The sequence below is a fragment of the Xiphias gladius genome, chromosome 15 (assembly GCF_016859285.1).
Source record: "Xiphias gladius isolate SHS-SW01 ecotype Sanya breed wild chromosome 15, ASM1685928v1, whole genome shotgun sequence".
NCBI lineage: Eukaryota > Metazoa > Chordata > Actinopteri > Istiophoriformes > Xiphiidae > Xiphias > Xiphias gladius.
This window is the reverse complement of record NC_053414.1, coordinates 7,894,122-7,917,431: the sequence shown is the minus strand read 5'-3', so window position 1 is coordinate 7,917,431 and position 23,310 is coordinate 7,894,122. Positions and strand designations below refer to the sequence as shown.

The window sequence follows — 23,310 nt, the reverse complement described above, 5'->3', positions numbered from 1 at the left end:
TTCCTAAAGCGGTGTTAATTGATTTTTTTTTTTTTTAATTTTTGGCCACTTGGGGGTTAACAAGGTGTAAACACAGCACTGACATACTGTAAACGTATCAGATTTATATTGTGAACATGCGAAGCAGAAAGAAAAACTTATGACTTAATACAGCTACCTTATTTTTAATCTGTACAAAACCTGCGTCATGACTCCAACTACTGGCGTATTCACGTTAGCCTCATTATGGTGAATGTGGTGCGTTGCGACGGCTCTGTGCAGATGTCCGCAGTGATCCGAGCAGTGCAAAGTTCAAATTTGATGAACTTTGACCCCAGCGCCGACCTTTTCCACCTTGACCTTCACCACCTTGACCTTGCCTTAACAGACGAAAAACTAATTAGCCTACCAACTAACTGTTTTTTTTTAATTTCCCAAAACTGAACAACAAGAAATTACCCTCATACCGAGACCAGTCAAAGACGGGCCGTTCGCTCGGCGAGATGTCACCTGACAGATGCAGCTGCCAAGATTGTTTCAAAAACACCGTTTGTGAGTCTCTGAGGCACAACGATCCACTGCTAGAAGCATCGGCGTTGTAGCGGAGTTTCGGAGGCAAAGACTGCGCAAAGACCCTTGTTTTACCGCTATAATGTGAAAAGGGCTTACCACTTGGCTCTGAGCAGCTGAGAAATAGTCTGACTCCTTTGACCCCCTTTGGTCTCTATATGGATTAAACAAACAAGATCTAACGTGTCTAACCTCCCATTCCTGATAGTAGTTGGTCCAGCTTTAAGTTGGAGATCTGCAACTGACACATACAAATACACACACTGAAAGGTTAAACACATTGGTTTCTGTACATTTGTTCAGTATTCTTTCAAATACAATATTTCTGGCATGAAATTCTTAGAGAGTTGTAATGAATCAGATGGCCTCTGAACCAGTGGGACACTGACTAACCTGTGAGTTGTGTAATATTCCATCCGTGGTGGTTGTGAGAATACTGATTTTTACCCACCTCCTTCATAAAAGTGTGAATAAACTTCAGTTTAATTAAATATTGTGTAATCCACTTCCTGAATGCCTGGGGCTGTGCTCATTGTAAGAGTCAGTCACCCTCTATACTGAAGGAATCACCCTCTATTATACTGAATTCAGTTTGCTTGAAACCTCAGATTGTTAACAAACCAGTTTAAGTTGATGTGGGTGTGCATGCCACGGTGTGTGTGTTTGTGTGTGTCTTTGTGTTTGTGTGTGATTATGTGTGTACACATACACATGAACACTAAAGTCCCTTAGTTTTGATAATAGCATGTTTTCAGTCACTGTGACTTTTACAGTCCACATTTACATTTTCTAATTTATTCCTTGCTCATTATTTGATGTTTTATTTCTAACTTCGGGAATAAAAGCCGATTGACAGACCACCCTGTGTTAAATGATGGAATAGATTAAGGACATGCGTCACCTTTAAAGCCTTAAAAGGGATCTCTTTTTTCATCTGTGGCGTAACCGTTTATGCTCAACCCCTGTTTGGGTTTCAATACATCACGACTGTGTTGGGTGCGATGTAATCAAAGAAAACAGCTACTGTTTTAAATCCATATTAATTCAATCTTTGGGTTAAACACTACATTATTGAATTATTAATTTCCACATTGTTTTATTGTTAACAAAGCTAGAGGCTTATATATCCAAAAATAAATGCTGGGGAGGTGTAACCTGCTGAACATAAACCCGACATAACTTTTGAACGTTCTTTCACACGGGCATTCGTGGACACAAAAGCTGATGTGCTCTAAACACCTAAACACATTACACATGCGCAGCAGCAGTGTAGTACACGCCTGAAGCAGAGGGAGCAAAACTTGTTCCCGCCCCCTTGTGCAGCAGAGAGGAGTCCGCCACCATTACCTGTGTTGTCGTCACAGGTAGCAACACACCCTTCAGCGGATTACCGAGACACCTGTTTCTCAGGTGTCAGGAGTGTCTAACCCTGGCACTTTGCAGCACCTGAAGGACTCCAGCTACAGGACAAGATTTGGTAAGAGATTCGGCTCTGATTTCACGTTCACATTGTGTCATTTTAGTTCCACATCAAATCTGTCACTGCAACCTAAAGGATCACATCACCAGCTTTCTTTTTTCCATATGTACTTCTCACTCCCACTGACTGATATTTATTCATATTTAAGAGTAAATAGAGAAAAATAGAGCCTCGTTAAATCAATGGTGAGTATGAGCAGGTTTTACAATGATAAATGCAGGCAGATCAGGTTGAAAATCAGTGAAGTAATCACTTCAATGACCATAATCTGGTCATTTTTGTTGTGCGAGCTCGCGCCCCTGGCAACAACATGCCGACTGGGGATTTCAGCCGTGGGAATAATAAATTCTGCCTCATTAAACTGGGTTAGATTACGTTCGAGCCTGTAGGTGATCCTCCAAGAAGAGGCCCTCTCCTTATAGTAATATCTAATAAAAAAGGTGACTTTCTAAATAACCTTTAGAACAAAGAATACTAAAGGTTTTACAGGAAATCCAGTGGATGAAATCCCTGGCTGAAAGAGATAAACTTATTGGTGGAGGAAGTATTGAGATACTTTAAGTAACAAAAATGGTTCATTGCAAGTCTTACATTCAAAATTTTGACTGAAGTAAAAGTACAAAAGTAATAGCAACATAATATTAAGTGTCAAGTGTAACTATCTAATCCTACTACCTTCTTTTGTAACTCATGAACTGTACATGGTCAAGAATTAGCATTAAAAAGTAAAAGTACTCTTAATGCAGAATGCCTTCTTCTTGTGACCTATTTTGTGTAATATTTACTTTAATGTACCTCTGGGTACTTCTATCTACGGTAATTCATCATAGTTAGGTTGACTGTAGGTTTTGTATGTAAAATCTTTATCTGCAAGGTGAATTTAAGTCAGAAGATCAAAACGTATTGGAGTAAATAGTACAATATTTCCCCCTGGAATGCAGTGAAGTAGAGGTATAAAGTGGCATCAAATGAAAATGCTCAAGCGAAGTACCTCAAAACGGTACTTAAGTGCAGCACTTGAGTAAATGTACTCCATTACTAAGTCCTGTGGTGCCAGAAATTGGAAGAAGTTGCCTTTACACATTAAAACACCGAAACAAAAGAAAGTGACCACCACAATTTTAAAAAGATCTTTGTTATTTGTACATCATGGATCTCAATGGAAATAACTCTGGGAAGTTTTTTTGTGTTATCCCTGAAATCTTCACATTTTTATGTGATTTGATGTCCTTCTTTTGACTGATAACCTCTACTGATAAGATTGTGCAACCAGATTTTATTTTTTGATTTTGTCTAAACTCCTTTCAGTTCAATTTTTTACATCCTATTACTTAATATGAGTTTAAAAAAGAACCCTAAGAGGGAAGGAATTATGTTTTCTTCTGACTGTGGATGAGGGTGACAAACATTGTCAAATATTTTCACACCACCACTGTTAGAAATAGCGAATTGGTCACCAAGAATCTAAATAATGTTTTTCTTTCACCTGGCAGGTAAGAAATGTGTTTGGACAGCGAATGATCCTGAACAAACACTTAAACTTTAACCAAATATTTGACACAAAGACCTATTTTGCAATACACTATAAAGAACCACCAGGGTGAAAGTGTTGAGCGGTAACTCGTGAGGATGTGTGTGTGTGTGTGTGTGTGTGTGTGTAGTTGTTAGTTACTTAGTAATAAGACCCCAAAATATCTTTGCAGCCGTAAAACAATTTTTAAGAAAAGAACAAAACTTATATATTACAAACAAATAACTCTTTCATCTGACGATCGATGAGTGAAAAGATTCTCTTCCTAATACACAGCTCATGTTTTTACATCGAGCGACAAAAACCTTTTCAAAAACCTAAACCACAAAACAAACAAATCATTTTCTCCGCAGAGAGGACGTCGAACCCTCCTGTTTCCACAGCTAATGGGAATGTTCCTGAACTTGACGGTGCGCACACAGATCTTGAGTTACTGTGCTCATGTGTGGACATACAACAGTTCCATTTAGATCATCATGTTCACTCAGACACACTCAACACCCTTTCTTTATTTTACACTCGAGATGTAGTGTGTGTGTGCGGTGCGGGATTGAGGGAGAGCCCTTGTGTGTGTGTGTGTGTGTCCATGTTGATGTTATTCTGTTGACTGTTTTGTGTTGCTCGGATTATTCCACTTTATTATCATTACTACTATATATGTATTTATTTCTTTCAAATGTCTGTTATTTTCCATGTTTTTTTTTTTGTTTTTTTGTCTGAAAATGAGAAGATGTGTATCAGGGAGTTTATCCTCAAATTCAAATTCGAATTAAATTAACAAATCTGTTCGCACGGGCACATTGTGGGGACTCACCTCCCGTTTGTGCGTTGAGAGCTATACTGATCGCTTCATAATGGCTACGAAGTGATCCCCTCCTATCCAGTCTAAGAGGATGGGTTACTACAAAGACCATAACTTTGGAGAATACCCACTTAATTTTAGTAACTCGCACATTTGAAGCCTCACCTTATCTTGCCCTGGAATCGTTTTAGGAACGGCCCTCTTCATGGTCGGTATGAGCAGGAGGAACAGTTACAGCAACTGATAACTCTTTCAGTGTACATACAGTACAGTAGAGTATGGCATGGGGGTAAAGTATTAAGATAGACTTGAAGAAATCCCCTTCATGACTTAGTTTTTGGTTGGGGTCACGGTCAAGGTTAGAGTTAGTTAGAGTTAGAAAGACTGTAAGTCTAGGCAGTTTGTGTGTGTGTGTGTGTGGGGGGAAGAAAGCAAAGTAAGGAAGACAATCTGTGCATTAGTTGTTATCGGCTTACACACTTTATGACAGAGGCTGAGAGATGTGAGTCACTTGACACAACATGAGAGATGTGACAAATATCAACAAATATGGCTTTTTTTTACCTGAACTCCCTTTCTTTGTAACATTAGGTGTCTCAAAAAACATACTGGCTCTAGATAATACTGAAAAGAAATAGGGAAAGCACCTGTTGCGTGTGCGTTGCAAGGACCAGGGTGAAATGAGGTAAAGCTATCTGAGCAGCATTTTATAGGATTAGTTGTCTGTTTTTTGGGGGTTTTTTTCCACCCATGGTCATGTGCTCCTTGGCTTTGTGTTCATTGTTCGGCGATGGAGGGTGCAGAGTTTCAGCATTCTTTCCTCTGAAGCATCTATTGTCTCATCGCCGTTGTGCTCTTATGTTAAAGGCAACTTTATGCCACTGTCTGTAAAATATCTGACAGCCACTCCCTGATCCCTATCTGCTGCCAACCAAACAGGCTCCGAGCTTTAATTGACAGAGTGCATTAGATTTAAACAGCGACTGGACAACAATGGCGCGGTTTGTTTTTAATAAAAGAAAGCTTACTTATTTAATACATTAAGCTTTTTCATGATTTCAAAGGAGCAAAAGGGGCACACCTCGTTGAGAATGACTACATTTATTATTTCATACTGTATCTGCTGTTCTCATACAAAGATGTGTGTTGATATAATGTTTTCGGCTTTTGCTGTACATTTAAATGTACCTTAAAATTAAAAGACAGTGTGAGTCTGGTGGAAATTATTTGCAAACCCTGAATTCTAAGTACAGAATTTAGAATATCTTCAGAAATAAATGCAAATTAACCTATTTTTTATGATCAAAATATTTAATAAAATGTCAAAGGTTACTGAACAAAAGAAATAAAACAAACAAAACTTGCTAATTGGTTAAAAAAAAAATACATACACAAAATGTACTCCAGACACAGTTATTGGCACCCTCCGCTAATATTTGGTTGCAGAACCTTTGGCAACAACGACAGCCTCTAAACATCAGTGGCTGACTGCGTAACCGGCTTTCTCTGATTCCCTCCCCAGTGACTTTTCCCCAGAAAGCCCTCGCATCCCATGAGACTTGTCACATCATGAGATCACGCTACCTGTTCCTACTCGTTTACCTCCTGGGGAGCTGCTTCGGTAAGATCAGGTTTTGTGTCTTTTCTCTAATGTTCAAGCGTCAAGCTACAGCCAAAGGCAAAAAAAATACAGATACAAAGGAGAAGCCTGGTGATATTCTATATTTTACTTATTGTCAACTTGTCTCGTTAAATGACCGAAGTCACCAATGAATTGATCGTCTATGTAGCGGATGTTTGATGTTGCTTTCCTGCTAGTTATAGGTCTCTGCCATAGAGCTCCATTGTTGTACAAAAACCATTTAAAAAAAAAAAAAAAAACCCACAAAAACGAGCCACTCTGGGTGACATTTTCCTTCATAAGCACGACTCATTACCATAAACATATGGGATGAATATCATATCATATTTCGAAATTGAAAAAATGTATCCGTGTGCTTGTCTCCTACTCTCTGTGCTCACATATACGGAGGTTTAATTCCCCATAAAGCTGTTCTCATTTACATGTTCTCCTGTTTCTGTTGTCAGACAACGGAACAAGTATGAACTAGTGACTGAATTTCGGGATTTCGGTTATCTCCACAGCTGCAGCTCTCTTTTTGCAGTGTTTCTCCAAACACATTTTCAGACTTTCAAATTCTTGACTGTTTTCCTGGTGTTTTAGTTTGTTTTCCCGGTTTGAAACCTTGTAAATGGTGATCGGAAGACTGGTGTGCTTTTGTTAGGGAAAACTTCAGTTTAGCTTTTTAAAAAATTAAACTAAATATTTGTGACCCCTTTTCTACGTCTTCAGCAGGATGAATGGGCTTGCGATTGCCACAGAGGGGGTAGGGGAGTCAGAAAGTATTGACAGATGAACAAATGAATTATTGGTTTTTGCTCTTCTCACTGGATTTGTGAACTATAACTAAACTACGCAATAACGGCAGCCTTCCCGTTTAAAAGGATGAAGATGGTCTCGACAAATCCTATGAAAAGATCAAAATCGATAATGTTTTAGTCCCTCTGTCGAAAACCTTCTGACTTCTCTACTCTTTATGCAGCCCAACGTGCACCGGGTGCTCCTGAATATGTAAAAAGACGAGTCACAAGACTGTAGTTCCATTTTTAAATGAGGCTCAGTAGTATTCTTAAAGGTTGTATGCAGGCACCTAAGAGCGCCTATGTTTATCATAATGAAGGAACACGTCAGCGCGTGCAACAGTGTGGCTCGTTGGCGCCCTTTAAATCGTTACTGGACAACAACGAAGTTCGGGGTGGCACAGGACACACAGGCAAGACCTGTTAGAGGGATTATTTCATGGTTGGTTTTGGTCTTTTCGTGTGTTTTGTTCTTAAGTTGCCTGATATGTGGTCAAATGCGGACAACAAAGCAGATAAAATTGAGTTTAATACCCGACGAATCTTTGGCTAATGACGGGCGGTTTTGTCACTTTCTCAGAATTAAAAAGCTTGAATTTCTTTCTCAGATTTGACCATTTTGACATTCAACACTCCTAAAAAGAACAATCCAGTGCAACAAAAAAAAAAAGTTTTCTCCACCATCAACAGTCTCAACTGACCATGATGCAATGCAGCCTTGCATTTGTTATCTTGTATCACCACTGATTTGGCTCAGATCTCTTTGTAAAGTAGGCCGGACTGTGGATGAAGCAGGGTAACAGAAACCCATTGCATTAAAAGCATAAACAATTATTATCTCATAATAAAGTGTCTCAAGATAGAAATGTCCAAATCTAGCTTAAGTCCTTCAGATTGTAGTGTCAGCTCTAACAACGAATTTTGTCTTCTTCTAACAGGGGCATCAAGTGCAAAACGGTAAGATCAGGAAGTTAAAATGGAAAATCAGACACATCATTTTTATTACAAAGCCAATAGTGCACACAATTTTCTTTTCACCCTGTTCCAAATGAAATGAACGATGACGTCCTCTGTCTTTAAATGCTCGTCTTGCTGCTCCACCGATGGAAATCTACAGAAATGAAACCTGCACTACGAGAGAAACCTGTGGTCAGGTGAGCGTCCAAAGCATTTGACATTATTGTGCAGGGAAGCAAAACGCTCAACAGAAATTCTGCCCTAAAACAGTTCAACAAGTTCTGCATCTGTTTGTTTTTTTCCCGGATGTTTCTGATTAATCTGGATTTACGATCATAATTAAATCCCTCCCAAAGCTGCGGATATAGATGTCATGTTCTGACTTTATCTGTTGGTTGAAGAGTATTTATCAGATTGTTTTCCGAACAGCAAATGGTGAATCGACTTTAAACCAGTTGTTAAGTTGTTCATGGTGATTCGGTGGGAACTTGGTGTGTTTTTGTTTGGTCACTTTCAGTGCCACTAGAGCAGCTTCAGGATTTGTTATTATGTTACAGAAGAATATTTGAAGTTGTAATTTATTTAAGAGGAAGTAATTAACTTAATTAAGTATGTAGTAGACAGCAACTCCAGAGCCTACTGTCAGGGGTTATTATCGCATGCCAGCGGCATCAAGATCGGTTCGTGCATTGTTCCCATCGGCGGGGATTTGTTAAGATCGTCTAAGGATTTTCTGCAGCTTGTTCGTCATCGGTGTCTGTAGTCTTGTTACTGTGAGACGTCGACGACGCTACGATCGGGCGATTACCAACATGTCTCAGCTTTAAAACTGTCGGAGCCCGGCAGTCACTATCTTTAGTGTTTTCTAGTCGGCATCCGGCACGTGCTCTTACAAAGTTAGAAAAGACACCAGACACTCGCTGAAATATTATACAGACCTTTTTCACAGCAGACATTTGAATGTGAATTTTGTAATTTATATTGTTGCTAATTATTTACGCCTCTAACTTAGCTGGTTAATATACTTCATAACAGCTGAATATGGTTAGCTAACTTGACTAGGTTAATTCACTAAGTTAACTAATTCACTAGCTGCATTTCTGTCCTTAGATTACATATATGTGGTATGTGTTTTAATTCCTCTTCGGGATAACGATTGACTTTATTAGGCACCCATTCACTGAGATTCAGAGCGGTTCCTTGGAAATTGTGGAATCCAAGCTTGTTTGGTCAAGGAGTGGCCTAAAATCCAGCAAGCTCGGTTGCCAGATTCGTGATGAACGACATGCAAAATTCACCTTTATATACATATATTAGCTAGAGCCTGCTTACATTCAGCACTCTAGTACCAGAACAAAGCCAAGTGTGACAACAATCGGCCACAATCTGCACTGGATACTTCAAGCCAAATGAATTTATTCTCACGCTGACTTCTCATTGTACAGAAGATTCGTACATGTTCGTGGATAATGTCTGTATGGTATGTCTGTATAACCAGGGTAACCAAAATTGTGAGTGGCCTAAATCCAGCAGGCCTGGTTGATTTCTGATGAATAGGGTCCCGGAATCGGTTGCAGACTCCTCAGGTCACCACTGGCCAAATGCAAATGCCGCTAACGTGGAGCTAATTTCTCAATGTTATGAATTGATTATGTCAGCTCAGTGTTTATTTTTGGTGCAGTTTCCTTTATCTTTAAATGTTTGCAGTAAAAAAATAAAAAAAATAAAAAATAAAAAATTCCAACATTTCTTACAATAGGATCTCTCCATTAGCCTCATCAGTAGGATTTCAGTTTGTTTTTCTATATCAAATTGTTGGCTTATTGCTCAAGTTTTCCCCCAATGTCATTCATTCCAAGGTACCTGATTCGACCTCGCACTTCCTCCGGTGTGTGGGATTGCCACCGACGGGCACAGGGAGAGACCACATGCGGAGGCTGAAAGGCATGCTCGGGGCGACAATGGATTTGTACACCTTCATGGTACGGCTAACACGGGAATGTGTGTATAGACACGCAACGGGAGGAATGTTGTCTCCTTTTCCAACCAGACCAGTTGGTGCTCTGCTGCTGTTTTTGTTTTTTTCTCATGGAGTGCCAGTCAGACTCTCCAGACTGTCAAAGATCAGCAGTGCTGTGACTCTGGGTCTTCTGGAAAGACTATTTTGTTACCGAAGGTTAAATGTCACATGTATTTGTCTACCTGTTTTGTTAACTTTATCCACATATAAACATACATAAAAAAAAATATATTAAACTACCTGATTTTTTAAACATCTCTCCATCACCACCACCACCACAGGGGTCCAGGATGACAGGAGTGCCACTTCTCAGTCTGCAAGGGGCACTGGAATGGAAGCCCGGTGCAGACCCCCTCCAGAATGAAGACCTGGTCCAGATGTGGCTGGAGGTCAAGATAAAACCGCTGCTGAAATCCATCACTAAAGACTTCCTGTCCTGCCTCAGCACCAAGAACTTCAGCTGCTCCACCTTCCAAACTGTGTATGTCTCTTTTTCTGTCTCTATCGACCAGTGTGCTTTTCGGTGACGGCACAGCAACTTCTCACCAACCTCCATTTTCTTACAGGGTGAGGGAGCTCGGTCACTATTATTCTGAGATGACTCCAGTCAGACAAAGGTGGATCTACACGTTCTTTATGTACCCCTTCCTGTCTGGAGACAGGGTGGCAGGTAAAGTTTTTATGCTAATGAGTCTAACCTCTAATTATCTGGTAGTTATTTACAGAGTGCACACCTCCCCTTAAGCTGTACATTCCTCTAATGTTGTTATTGTGTCACAGAAAAATGTTGAGAAATTTCTAACCAAACATTGATAGTTTTTATTTGTGACATGCTCATGTAGTACGAGCATCGGCGTACAGGGTTCAATAGCGTGCCAAAAAGTCTGGTGTGCAATAAAAAATAAGAATTAGAGTAAAAATAAGAGTTGCAAAAACAGATATACAGGATAAAAATTTAAAAATAAAAACTCTGAATATATGTTATACAAGTATGAAAATACTTCAGTGTATATCGGTCCAGTGTGTAGGTGGGCTGTGCAGATCTTAAGTATAAAAAAATGTAAATACAATCTGTTTTCTGTTTTCAGATCTGAATCACAAAGTGCATAGTGATCATGAGACAATCATTTTGGCCGAGTTTTGAAGAATTGCTTAGTCCTGATCAGAGATATTAGCTTTTTTTTTTTTTTTAATGTTTTTTATGCAAAATTGTTTGAGTCTAACTCACAACCATTAAATTAGGACGTTTAATAAACTGTTGCTTGATCGTTATTGCACGGTGCATTTATGAGTTAAGGGGATTTATGTAAAGTAGTCAGCACCTACAAAAGATCTGCAACAAATTACAGGAACAGAATGACAATCAAAGATCAAATTCTGTTTTTCTCTAACTGACAGATTAAGATGTTCAGATTTGTTAGCACTATACAAGGTCATTTATCTCTTCTAATTTGTTTATGTGTGTTATATGTGTTTACACTGTGTGCGTGTGTGTGTGTGTGTGTGTGTGTGTGTGTGTGTGTGTGTGTGTGTGTGTGTGTGTGTGTGTGTGCAATCTCCGTACAGGTTGTGTGAGCCCGGAGGAGAGCAGTGAGGAGTGGCTAATGAAGAATTTTGGTGCCTTCAGAGCCATGGCCCGAATGAAGGACTTTTCAACACTCAACATGGTCTTCAGTGGAGTGAGTTGACCTGCGTTGTCTTCAAGATTTGTAGGATTTATAGGATTTATAGGATTTACAAGCTCACAGCAACAGAGTGGAGAGAGTTTTACTGCCAGTTGCTCTCCAGAGACACTTCATGGGACTGTTCATGTGACAAATGATGAACTAAGTTTTATAATTTTTTTTTTACACTGAAGTGTATCACTGCACTTAAAACAAACACATCATTGCCTCTCCACATTGCCGCCTCTCCACCCTCCTCCTTTCTGCTGTTTTCTTTTTTCTCCACCACAGTTGGAGGTTCTTCACCTGTTGTCTCCAGCGCAGAAGGCCGAGCTGCTGCTGATGCCTGAGGTCGCAGGTTTGGGCAACGGCACCTTAACCCTGGTCTTCCACAGTTTGTTGACAGGGGGCTCTGGCCCTCCTCCCACCATGAGCCCCGATGGGGGCTACAACTGGACGAGCCCTGGATATCCATCTACCTATCTCCCACAACCTACATATAACTCGCTGTCCCCTCAACACAGCATCAGAGAGGTACTGAAATATGTTATGGTTGTATGGAAACTGCCATGTCTTTCATGCTCAATTACTTAAAACAACAGCTATAAAATCTTGAATTAGAGTTTCGGTAAATTCCTTTATTCTTAAAATAACCACTGGCTGGTCCAGTGGAAAAAAAAATTTTCACCAAGTTTCTAATACCTTCACCACTTTTTTTTTTTTTTTTAAAGTTATTGCTGACATCCAAAAAGTTTTCAAAGACATCAAATAGAATATGACAGGTACAGGTAATGGTGCAGCCATAAAAACGTATGTTTTATGTATAACAGCAGCGATAGTGTCATCAACGCTTAAATGATGTGGGACAAACAGACACACGGTGATAGAGGGTTTTATTTATTTAAAGTGTTTTATTTATTTAAGCTGCTTTAATCAATATTTTAACATTAACAATGGATGATTATGTGTAATGTGAAAGGGGCCACTCGTCGTAACAAACTCACAGAGCATCTTTTAACATTTCACATCGGCTGTTCGCATTTTAGACCAGGACACTATTTTCGAGTAGAGTAAATACGAAGCTACATCCCACAGCCAGTTAGCCTAGCTTAGCAAAAAGACTGGAAACAGGAGGATATAGCTTTACTGGCTCTGTCCAAAGGTGACAAAATATCACCCACCAGAACATGGAATGCTCACAAGTTAAAATGCAACATTTCGTTTGTAAAATCTGCACGAGATCCGAAGTGTGAAAATGACAATAGGCTGCTTTGCGGGGGGTTTTTCTTGCATGACTGTTTCTTGGCTAGGAAGTTACTTCTTCTAGCTAAATTAAGCTAACGGACCTCTGGCTCTGGCTTCAAACAATAATGAGGGGGCTATGTGCCACATTATTTCTCGGCGGGGAAAATATAAACCCCTGTGCAACATTAAAACGTCTTTTTTAAGCTTAACTAAGCCAACCAGCTGCTGGCTCCAACTACGTATTTACTATATAGATGTGATCTCCTCATGTAACTCTTGGCAAGACCACAAATTTTATTTTCCCAAATGTCGAAACAGTGCTCTGATTACCAGCCTAGGACCAAAAAACAGACGGCCAAAGTTGGCGACCAGCTGGTAAAGAGAGTGGACTAGTTATCAGCTGAAGAGAGAGATAAAACAGAGTTGAATATTGGACCTGTAATCATCAGGTGGACATAAACACGATGGATGGATGCGTAAATAGGCAACGTTTTGCTGTCACGTTGACCATATCAACTTAATATGGTGATAATATGTCAGCAGTTGTGGTTACAAAATAGCCAAAAAATCAATTAACACAGAATTAAAGCAACATATACTGTTCGTGACCACAAGTTTAAGAAGTTAAGATGTTTTCATTTCCAGCTAAAATAACGATTTTAGTCACCTCTTGTGTCACACTTACAGGTTTTAAACGGGTTCATGACGGCTTTCAGACCCATTGGGAGCTTCGTTCATGACTTTGTGTCCTTCACACATGAGGTACAAGCGCTCGCACATACTGTTCATAAACATGCACGCATCCCACATGAACTAACATGCGGATGTATGTGAACCGCAGTAAGCCTGCCGTGTGTAATGACTCCTCATCGGCTGTGTTTCTCCAGAGAAACGTGTCAGAAATAAGCAGTGCCACTCTGACCCAGTTCCTGCTCAACTGGACCCTGGCTGAGCTGGCAGACATTTACCGGCCCCAAAACACGTCTGTCCTCCCAGAGACGCCAAAGTTTGATGTGACGAACGTGGAGGACTGGTACCAGCAGGTCGTGATGCCGGTGTTACGTAGGTTCCTGCCAAACGATGAGGCCCTGCTGCATCGAAACATCACGCTCGCCTTTCACGACGTGTTGTAAGTCAAGCTAAGCTATTTGATTAGCATTTTTTCCACACCGCATTTCTTTATTTTGATTGTATTAAGTGTGTAAAGTTAGAAGTATATGGAAAACAACAGAATTTGATGAGACAAATTCAAATTTAAAGACCCTACAATCTTAAGCAATTACTGCTGTGCAAAGCATCGATTAGCTCATCACCCAGCCGTGGCTCTGTGTTGCTTTTTTACCCTCTTTAGCTGATTGTTTTGGTTTTACTGTGCTGTTCGGTCTCCAGCCGCCACAGGCAGCTGTTTTCCAAAAAAAAAAAGGTCAGATAAACCCACTGTAGTCTACATTCTCAGCACCAGAGAAAGTTAGCGCCTAGCAACTTTACAACAATGCAAATGTTGCTCTGTGTCTGCCAGCTGGGGAAAAAGGCAAATGCTTGCTAACAAGTTAAGCCATAAGAACTTTTGAAAGGTGAAAATATGGGGTTATCGGTGCATTGTGGAGTTTTTCTACCCGCTATTGGCCAAAAATCAATGACTGCAGCTTTAAGTAAGCACACCAATCCACCCCCAGTCAGTCTACAGTATGTATGTTTCGGTTTGGTAAGATGGTGTATCATAATGTCTTCCGAACACATTTTTTTCCTTTTTCTTTGCAGCTATCTGGACCACGGCATGGACAACGAAACCTCTGAGATCCAGGATGTTTGTAGCATCACCCTCGATAAGAACCCTTGCGCGGTGAGGCTTCATTTTACTTTATTATTTTTTCAACATGAATCGAGATTCGATGTTTAGATTTTTTTTTAAACTTACCTGAACCTTTACTAAAACTAATGAAAAAATTGGACACGTTCTGCACTCACAGTTATATAACTTTTTATGTTATTTTATTTGATACCAGCTGACCAATGCAGTGGAAAATGTGGCCCACGTTTTGCACTGCGCCGCTCGTACCAACCTGACAATGTCCGAGGAGACGGTCATGAGACTGATTATGGAGCTGACAGAACGTCTGAACTCACTGTTCATGGAGTTGTCCACGGCAGTGAGTACCGATGTATCCATCTATTTAAAAAAAAAAAAAAAAGACATTGTTTTCCCTTTTATTGATTTCCATCCATATTTTCTGAGATATTAAATAATAAAAGTACAATCTGCAAATTTTTGATGTTATACACTTTATTTATTTAGATTTATTCACAGTCATAATTAAAGATTTTCAGTTATAGATGCATTTAATCCGTTTCTCAATGGATCATACTTACAAAATAGAAGCCTGTTTTACCTCAAGGTATACAGACAGTACTGATGTAAACAAACATTTTAAAGCATCTGAAATTATGAATAACTTAAAATACCGCCCATATTATTGTACATTAAGTGTCAAACAATTTGGGAATGGTAACAGATTCCAATCTTTTGTTTCTGATTTTTTGTGGTGTTTTCCTTTTTTAAATTTATATCCCAAACTGTGAATTTAAACTACTAGCTTGAGATTAACATTTAATAATAAAGTTTAAAAGTCAGATTTTCAAAGTTAAATGAAACAAACCAAAATATTAAGACTCATTTTACCTTTATAAACAATTATAGACACACAAAACCTGCACCATAAAACTTGAATTATGCTGGTTAGAACTGCATGTTCACTTGGAGACACTATTATTGAGTCAAAAATGTCTCATGCTTAACCACTGTACCGCAGCTGTATGTATCCTGATTCCTACATTGGATACACTCAACTGTTACACATCTTTATTGTAACCTACTTTATGTGTGTACACATTTTAAAATAAAAACTAAAATCTCTGCTTTCTCCTTCCTGTATCCCTCCTGTAGAACTTCAGCGAGGTGGCATCAAACTTTCGGCAGATCTTCGGTGAGCCGGACTCCCCGTCTCTGACCCAGGAACACCTGCAGGACCCGAAGTTCATCAAGCTCTGGTTCCAGATCAAACTGATGCCCCTCCTGCCTGACATAGCCCCAGCCCTCCTCTCCTGCCTCAGCACCAAGAACTTCTCCTGCCCCGTTTACCAAACCATGTGAGTTCACAGGTTTGAGGGGATTTTTTTTTTTTTCTTCACACACACATGGTTTGGAGTAGTAATTGTCATCTTGTCTTTGTGTAGTGTCGCAGCTCTCAGCAAATACATGGGTTTCATGGATGCAGAGCCGATGTACAGTCATAACATCTATGAGCACTTCATCTACTCCTTCCTGCTGCATCACAACACCTCTGGTAAGCAAATTGATAGCAGTTTATGGAGGTAAAGACAAGCAAAAAAAAAAGCAATTTGTGCCTTTTTTCATTGAGCATTTTCATTTTGCAACTACATAAAAATCTTAACTTGACATTCTGGCAAAAAAAACAGGACACAAGTCTGCACTCACAGCATAAATTATGCAAACATTACAACAAATATGATTCACTAAGAGGGGTCCTTCTCTGTTTCTGTAGTAGAGGAGTTAGTAATAATAGTAATACCACAGTGTCAAAAGGCTGTGTAAAGGTCCTGCATTGAAAATGTTACTCAAGTGAAAGTAAAGAAATATTATCCAAGTATTGTCAAATGTACACAAAGTATCAATAGGAAAGGACACATTACCATGTTATATTATTAGATAATTATCACCGATGCAATAACATGTAAGAGAAAAATTAAAGTAAACGTTTAATGCTAAAGAAATGCTTATTTAAGTGAGTCACTAATATTATTAATTTTGTGAATTAATAATATTATTATCACTCATATGTAAGCAGCATGTTACTATTTTAGTTTGTTGAGCTGGAGCCAATTTTAACTATTTTATGTGGTCTTTGGTGCAGTTTTATCTGCAGTGATGCATTGCATTTTAAGAGCTGATCCCATGTTTTGTATTTAAAGTCCTAAGTGATAAAGTAGTAGCTGGTAACTAGCTGTCAAATGAATGTAGTGGAGTAAAACGTACAAAGTAGCATGATGTGGAAATAAACAAGTAAAGTATATGTACCTCAAATTTGTACAAATTTGTAAGTGCAATACTTGAATAAATGTACTTAGTTACTTCTGACTTTTCTCTTTTTAATAAATAAAAAGAGAATTTAAAGACAAAGGTTTAATACACGTGGGTAATTTCATATATATACATCAATTTCTGTGCATATGTTTCAGACCCCCAGTGTCTCTCCTCAGCCAATCACAGTGCAGAGTGGCTGGAAGACAACTTTGGCTTCTTCTCGAGATTCGCCCCGGTCACCGACTTCTACAAGCTCAACCCCAACTTCTCTGGAGTAAGTCTGGAGACCCTGAACCTGCCGCAGTGCTTCATCTAAAGCCGGCTCGAGTGCAGCATTAAGTATACTGTAAATAACGTATTCTCTCCTCTCTTGTCTTGTCTCCCGTCCAGCTGGAGGTTCTTCACCTCTTGTCTCCAGAACAGATAGCAGAGATGCTGTTGTTGCCTCTTCCTACTCCTCCAGAGAAAGAAGTTGTTATCAACCGAGTGTTTGACTTCCTGATGGAGTCCCCTGCGAGATTTCCAGAGGTCCTACACTACCTGGTTCAGCTCGCCAAAAAGGTAAAAGCTTCGTTATTTTATTTATGTTTTTATGATAATTTTTCAGCAAACCTTTTAACTGTGCCGTATGTTTAATTGTAAAATATTTAACTACTCAGGTCAATCCACCCTGTGCTGTCTACAGACACATGTGAGTACTTTCAGATGGTTTTACGACTTACCGCTGCTCTTGGTGATTAACTCCAGCCAAATTCGGACCGATACCATTGTTAATGTTATTGGTTGCACCTGTGCATTTCATGCTATGGCAAGTCAAAATGAGTCTAAGAATCTGGTGCTGGCAAGGCTAACAAGACCTAAGTTAACAAGACAGACGGACAGGTAGTGGTGGGCAATATTGATAAAAATCCTCTATCACAGTACATGTACCTCTATATCACAATGCTGACTTATGTCATGAGAGGGTTAATTCTCTGAAAAATTAATGGAGAAACTTCAAGTGTGAAATAAAGACACAGGAATGTCTGTTTTTGTTAACAGGGCAAACTTATTACTTGGCAAATCAAAGCATCCAATCAGATCAATACAAAACTCAAAAGCTTGGGAAGCACTATATAAATTAAAATCATTATCACTTGTAACTATTTGTTAATCTATTTTTGTGTTAGTTGGCATGGTATTGAGAAGATTGCAGTGAAATTTGGTAGAAAGTTGGCCAGTGGGCCAAAGAATGAATTCTAGTGAAATCTTTGTTTTTGTTATTTCTGTGTCAGTTTTGAGCGACTGTACGGTGCGATACTGTCTCTGCCTCTGGACATGGAGCCAGTCACCTGGGCTGGCATAGACAAACTGATGAGCATTGCACCAGATGGTCAGTCTGTCTTTCTCGCACACAAATGGGAAAACACGTACAGGATGACCGTACACTCAGAGTTATACAATTCAAACCTGCGGGGAATCCACAGTAATCAGCTTTACACCTAATTTTACTCTCAGTGTTCATGCTTTTCACCTGGTAATTTTCTCAAGGGACACACAATGTATAATCCAGGATTATCTCCATTATCAAAGGCTGCACTTTAAAAGAATTATCCAACTGGAAAGAGCCTTCTGTGCAGTATCTAAAGTTGCCATCTTCCCTGAACATGAGCCTGTCTTTATTTTCCTATTATTGCATCCCCATAATGTAAACTTATCATTGAAATGCACTTTAATGTGACTTTAATACTTTTTTCATCTATACCATTAACTAACTTGCATTTACGTGTGTCTTTATTATAGATTGCATCATAAACAGTGGGCAGGTAATTAAATGAGACACTGTTTTTTTATAGTCTGAATATTGCTCATATTGTCTCATATTGGTCATATGATAGAAGATGTATAACCATCTTAATCTTCCCCTAGTGCAACGTTACCGTGACGAATGGTAGGTTGTCTCACTGGGTAAAACGAAAAATTTTAAAATAATTCCGCATTTTTTGTGTATAATCACCATGAATTCATATATTGCTGTTTTTCACAGAAACTGACATTTGTGTTGGAGTGAACAGGTGAGATTTATGAAACCCTGTCTGGAGTCTCATTTTATGTGGGACACTTTGTGGCACATATAATGTCGGAACTAAAATTCTGAGCTGCTCTTTCATTTTTAAACCACAGCACAGGGCTGCAGCTCCACCTTGACGGCGGGAAGACGAGGGGCCGTCTCTGTGACTTTGCCGTCGAGGAATTTGCTTGTGCCTCGGTCAGACAAAAGAAACCTCTAAGATCAACAACTGGTCCTACAAATACCACCGTATGAACCAGTCAGTCAGTCAGCAGGTCAGTCAGTGTATTTTCTCACCTGCCGTCATTCTGCTCTTTCATCACACAGCTGTCAGCGTTAACGGCAGAGGATCTGGCGGCGATGCTGACGTGCAGTCGCTCCTCCAACTCCAGCGGATCCAGACCCGTCTGGAAGCTTCTCCTCTCCAAAGCCTCTCATGTGCTCGATGAAGCTCTGGATCTTCTAACCAACAAGGTACAAATCAGCAACTCTCCTCACTTCACCGTTTTCTGTAGTGCAAGGCGTTAGCATGCCCAAAAGTATCCCATTTTATTTGATCCCTCGTTGAAAACTTTTGTTTTTTGCTGATAATTGTTAATTTATGGTGTTGTTGTAGCTACAGAAAGGGAATACTTGCACCACATTTCTACAGTTGCATCTGCCAGATTGAAATATACAAGCGGTCTCTCGCTTTTGCTCTTTGTGTCACGAAATCTCTGTGAAGTCGTTGAACTAACAGAACCTCTCAGATTCCTTTTGCATGCACCCGACCTAGACCCAGGATGTTATTTAATCTTTCTTGTAGACTCTGGACCCCAGAAATCCTGCACTGTCATTGGTTCTGGACTCTATACGAGAAATCCGATTGGACACCTTCAGCTTGGCCAGCCTCAATGATCCTGCCCTCATCCAGCTGTGGTTCAACCGCCGGCTCCGCCCGTTCCTGCCTGCTGTTTCCCCTGAATGGCTGGCGTGTCTCACCACAAGGGGATTGAACTGCAGCACCTACCAACGCATGTAAGCAGCGCAGGATTTATCATGGGAGCCTCTTACACCTTTCCTGTCACCTTCAAACACACTGCTCTGGCTTCAGTAAAGATCTGGTTTCTCTCCCTTGTGATGTCAAAACTTTTGTCACACTCTGCATTAATCATATGACCCTTTCAACTCATTTTGGAACTCAGTTTGCAGATTTTGAGTCGTCAATATCCACACATGACACAGGCCAGGAGGATGTCTGTCTACACACACTTCATTAAGGTTTTCCTGACCCGGAACGACACTGCAGGTAGGTGCTCAATCACCATAGAGACAGGGTGTTGAAGTGAAAGTAAAGGTACGAAGGCAACAGCGACACGGATGAAAAAATGGGGAGACAGTTTTATACACACATAACATGTGGGTGCAAGGCTATCGGAAAAATTTTTAAAAATGAAGGCCTCCAAGGCTGGATCTACGTCGGGACAAATTGACCTCCATCAGTTAAAAGCTTGTTTCAATTGAAACGTTGTCTATTTAAATAAAATTCTGGTTTGGGGTCAATTTTCAGATCCTTGTCGCTAGCGGGGGAAACAAAAAAAAGAAAAGTTTAGCCCAGAGTTGTCCGTGTAGGTTCTTAGAAGAAATCAGCAGTAATTCAGCAGCTACATCTGTACTTATGTCACATTCATGTCATGTCAACGGAATGGAAGAATGGAAGTATTGCCACCCTTTCATACCATATGAACAGAAAAATAGCTTGTTCTTGTTCTTATTGCACCATTTGATGTATTTCTTAGCAATCTAACGTGACATTTTGCATATAAACATGGTTGCAAGATGAAAGTACAACAAGACCTCAGGTTTTTGTTTCTGCGATGTGCTATCATCCACTGAAGTGTTGGAAAAGTGGACATTTTGACTTGTAAATGGCGATAAATGAAAAGTCAGGCCATCACAAAGGTCATTGCTATTCATCCTCTGGGGACCATTAAATTTCATGGCAAGTCCGTCTGATAGCTGCTGAGGTCACTGCTGAGATATCCATCTTTTCCTGAGATACCGACAGAACTATCATTCTCCAGCACATCACATTAAAAACATACCACCAGTTAGCAGGGTTTTCTAGTACATGACGCAGGCAAGAAGTATACAGCACTACGTACGTTGTCCCTTCAGAGGAGTACAAGTTGTGTTATTTCCGCGTGTCTTTGTGGTTCAGACCCCAGCTGCAGCTCACACACTAACAACAGTGGAGAATGGCTGAAGAAGAACCTGGGAGGTTTCTCTGTCCTCGTGTCCTTCCACGACCTACAGAAGCTCTACTCCAACTTCTCAGCGGTACTTTCTGTTGCATCGTGTCTCCTGATTATGTTTCTTTATTTGCATGTGATTTTTTTTATTTGCCTCTGTTTTATGTTGTTGTATGTATATATGTGTGTGTGTGTGCGTGTGTCTGTGTACCTGCAGATGGAAGCGTTGCCACAGCTGACAGTCAGGCAGCTAGCAGAGGTGTCCGCCACACCTGGCCAGCTCACCTCCGCTGCCCAGGTTAAAATGGTGATGAAACACGTCCCCGGCCAAAAGCTCCCTGCCTTCTTTGACGACTTCTCACCTGCTATCATGGTGAGTGCGCGTCCTATTTACAAGCTTCCTGCAAACATCAATTCTCAGTTCATAACCAACCTTTAATTGGCACCAGGAAATGATATTTGAGTCAGCGTAAAGGAACGTGTAGTTAAACTGGCGCCATCCAGAAAATTCTGTTTCTTAAAGGTCGTCTCTGTGGTTGCTCTGTGGAAAAATAGATTATGCATCCTGAGGGTTTCTTTTTTAAAATCTTTCTCTCTGTGGTTGAGTTTCTTCTGATCCTTACTTTGTCTTTTCTCTTTTTCTGCAGGGTCATGAAAAAATGTTCCCCTCTGCGGTGAGGTCCGCCATGTTGCAGGTTGTGTTCGATCGCGCAAACCTCTCAGATCACTCAGTGAGCGACTCAGTGGTGTCGCTGTGGCTCCGCAACCGACTGCGCCCCCTGCTGGTCAACCTGTCACCGCTATATGTTGCACCATTCTTCAGAATACTGACGGGAAGAAACTGCAGTATCGGGGAGCAGGGGTACGTGGAAAGTCATGAGGACCGCAGTAATGATTTAATTTAACTCGGATCAAATTTATTTTGGAACTACGTCCCTTTTGGTCTCAGAAAATGTAATTTGTACTGGCTCATCTCTAAAGATGCCTCCAGTGGAATTCCCTACGAATGTCAAATGTCAATGAATGTCGCCATACGTCAGAATACAAAAATCATTGATTGCCTTACTTTTTATATTTTTTCATTTCAGAGTAGAGGACCTAAATTCAACAATCTCATCTCTCAGTGAAGATGCAAAGAAAGAAATCCACAACCACATCATTCAGACTCTCAGAGGTAAAGAAATCACACTGAAAGGAAACTATTAACAGCTCTCAGGGGTAATATTACAAAATAAGGAATCACTATTAGAAAGAGTCATCCGGATAATTATTCCATTTGCAGTAACTGCATGACTGTTACTGATCTAAGAGAGGGGTTGGTGTTTTAAGGTACCATGAGGAGTTTTTGAGCACTAGTTGCGCTATGGAGCATTTGGATTAGTGGGTTCCAGTTTTTGTTTCTCTCTTTCCAGCGGTCTCACACTATTCGTTCGATTGGTTGCGTTAAAGCAGGACTGCCAGCTCATCAGGCATGGATGTAAACAATGCAGGTTTCCAATTTGTTTGAAAAATGGCTTTGGAAATGTTATCTGAAGAGGGAAATACTTCAGCAGATTTGTCAGGCTTCTTCACACAGAGAGTTTTGGATAGAAACACTGAACGTAAACAGAACTTTGTTTGTTTGGTCCTTTAATTGACAATGATAGGCTACTTTAACTTTCTTTACTGGAGTGATGTATTGAAAGGTTACCCTTGTATATTCAAACTCCTGTCAGAAATTTGAGTCATGAAGGTGGTTGAAAATTGTGAAATGTGCTTTTAAGCACAGTAATGTAACTGTAAATCATTAAACGTAAACTTAAGTAGGGATGATGTGGATACATTCCTACTGTCAGGAAACTCAAATATCAAGACTAAAACAGATCCTCATTTTTGTCCAGGTCCTTTTGCAGCGTTGTCAACAGACTCTGTGGGGCAAGCTCACTGCCCTTGAATAGAGTCGCTCAGCATCACCTTGTCCGACAAGGACTCATTCCCATCTGTGCTCTTATTGTTGCGTCAATTTCTATTCTATGAAACTATCTAGGCAGCCAATCTATGTCACGCATTCATGTGGCAAGGGAAGGACAGTAAAGTCAAATAAAGAGAGCAAATTTAGAGCTTACACAGTAGCCCATACAGTTTATCTCTGTATTTATACAACTGATGACCCGGTATTTATACAGTTCTATTTACTTCAGATCCTCCTATTAGAATTTATAAGCAGTATATATTCAATAAATGGTTTATAACATACTATAATGTAATTGTAAGCAGAT

At 40.0% G+C, this 23,310-nt stretch overlaps 1 protein-coding gene and 1 long non-coding RNA gene across 2 annotated transcripts in view; both read left to right on the top strand.

Moving 5' to 3' along the window:
• Nucleotides 1-1,922: 1,922 nt before the first annotated feature.
• LOC120800926 lies at nucleotides 1,923-9,695 on the top strand. The gene is made up of 5 exons (XR_005709026.1): nucleotides 1,923-2,026; nucleotides 5,885-5,983; nucleotides 7,722-7,740; nucleotides 7,901-7,937; nucleotides 9,600-9,695. It is a non-coding gene; the product is annotated as an uncharacterized LOC120800926 (long non-coding RNA).
• A 355-nt stretch (nucleotides 9,696-10,050) lies between these two features.
• mslnb (mesothelin b) overlaps nucleotides 10,051-23,310 on the top strand; it is a 27,092-nt gene continuing 13,832 nt past the window's right edge. Inside the window, exons 1-25 of the mRNA XM_040146500.1 lie at nucleotides 10,051-10,241; nucleotides 10,327-10,430; nucleotides 11,327-11,439; nucleotides 11,716-11,958; nucleotides 13,357-13,431; nucleotides 13,557-13,798; nucleotides 14,431-14,512; nucleotides 14,676-14,819; nucleotides 15,614-15,816; nucleotides 15,904-16,013; nucleotides 16,927-17,045; nucleotides 17,162-17,332; nucleotides 17,431-17,462; nucleotides 18,046-18,143; nucleotides 18,554-18,576; nucleotides 18,680-18,701; nucleotides 18,798-18,825; nucleotides 18,935-19,019; nucleotides 19,149-19,295; nucleotides 19,627-19,838; nucleotides 20,006-20,109; nucleotides 21,022-21,140; nucleotides 21,270-21,425; nucleotides 21,700-21,914; nucleotides 22,141-22,226. Coding sequence (XP_040002434.1) covers nucleotides 10,051-10,241; nucleotides 10,327-10,430; nucleotides 11,327-11,439; nucleotides 11,716-11,958; nucleotides 13,357-13,431; nucleotides 13,557-13,798; nucleotides 14,431-14,512; nucleotides 14,676-14,819; nucleotides 15,614-15,816; nucleotides 15,904-16,013; nucleotides 16,927-17,045; nucleotides 17,162-17,332; nucleotides 17,431-17,462; nucleotides 18,046-18,143; nucleotides 18,554-18,576; nucleotides 18,680-18,701; nucleotides 18,798-18,825; nucleotides 18,935-19,019; nucleotides 19,149-19,295; nucleotides 19,627-19,838; nucleotides 20,006-20,109; nucleotides 21,022-21,140; nucleotides 21,270-21,425; nucleotides 21,700-21,914; nucleotides 22,141-22,226 — 3,124 coding nt within the window. The remainder of the gene's footprint in view (nucleotides 10,242-10,326; nucleotides 10,431-11,326; nucleotides 11,440-11,715; nucleotides 11,959-13,356; nucleotides 13,432-13,556; nucleotides 13,799-14,430; nucleotides 14,513-14,675; nucleotides 14,820-15,613; nucleotides 15,817-15,903; nucleotides 16,014-16,926; nucleotides 17,046-17,161; nucleotides 17,333-17,430; nucleotides 17,463-18,045; nucleotides 18,144-18,553; nucleotides 18,577-18,679; nucleotides 18,702-18,797; nucleotides 18,826-18,934; nucleotides 19,020-19,148; nucleotides 19,296-19,626; nucleotides 19,839-20,005; nucleotides 20,110-21,021; nucleotides 21,141-21,269; nucleotides 21,426-21,699; nucleotides 21,915-22,140; nucleotides 22,227-23,310) is intronic.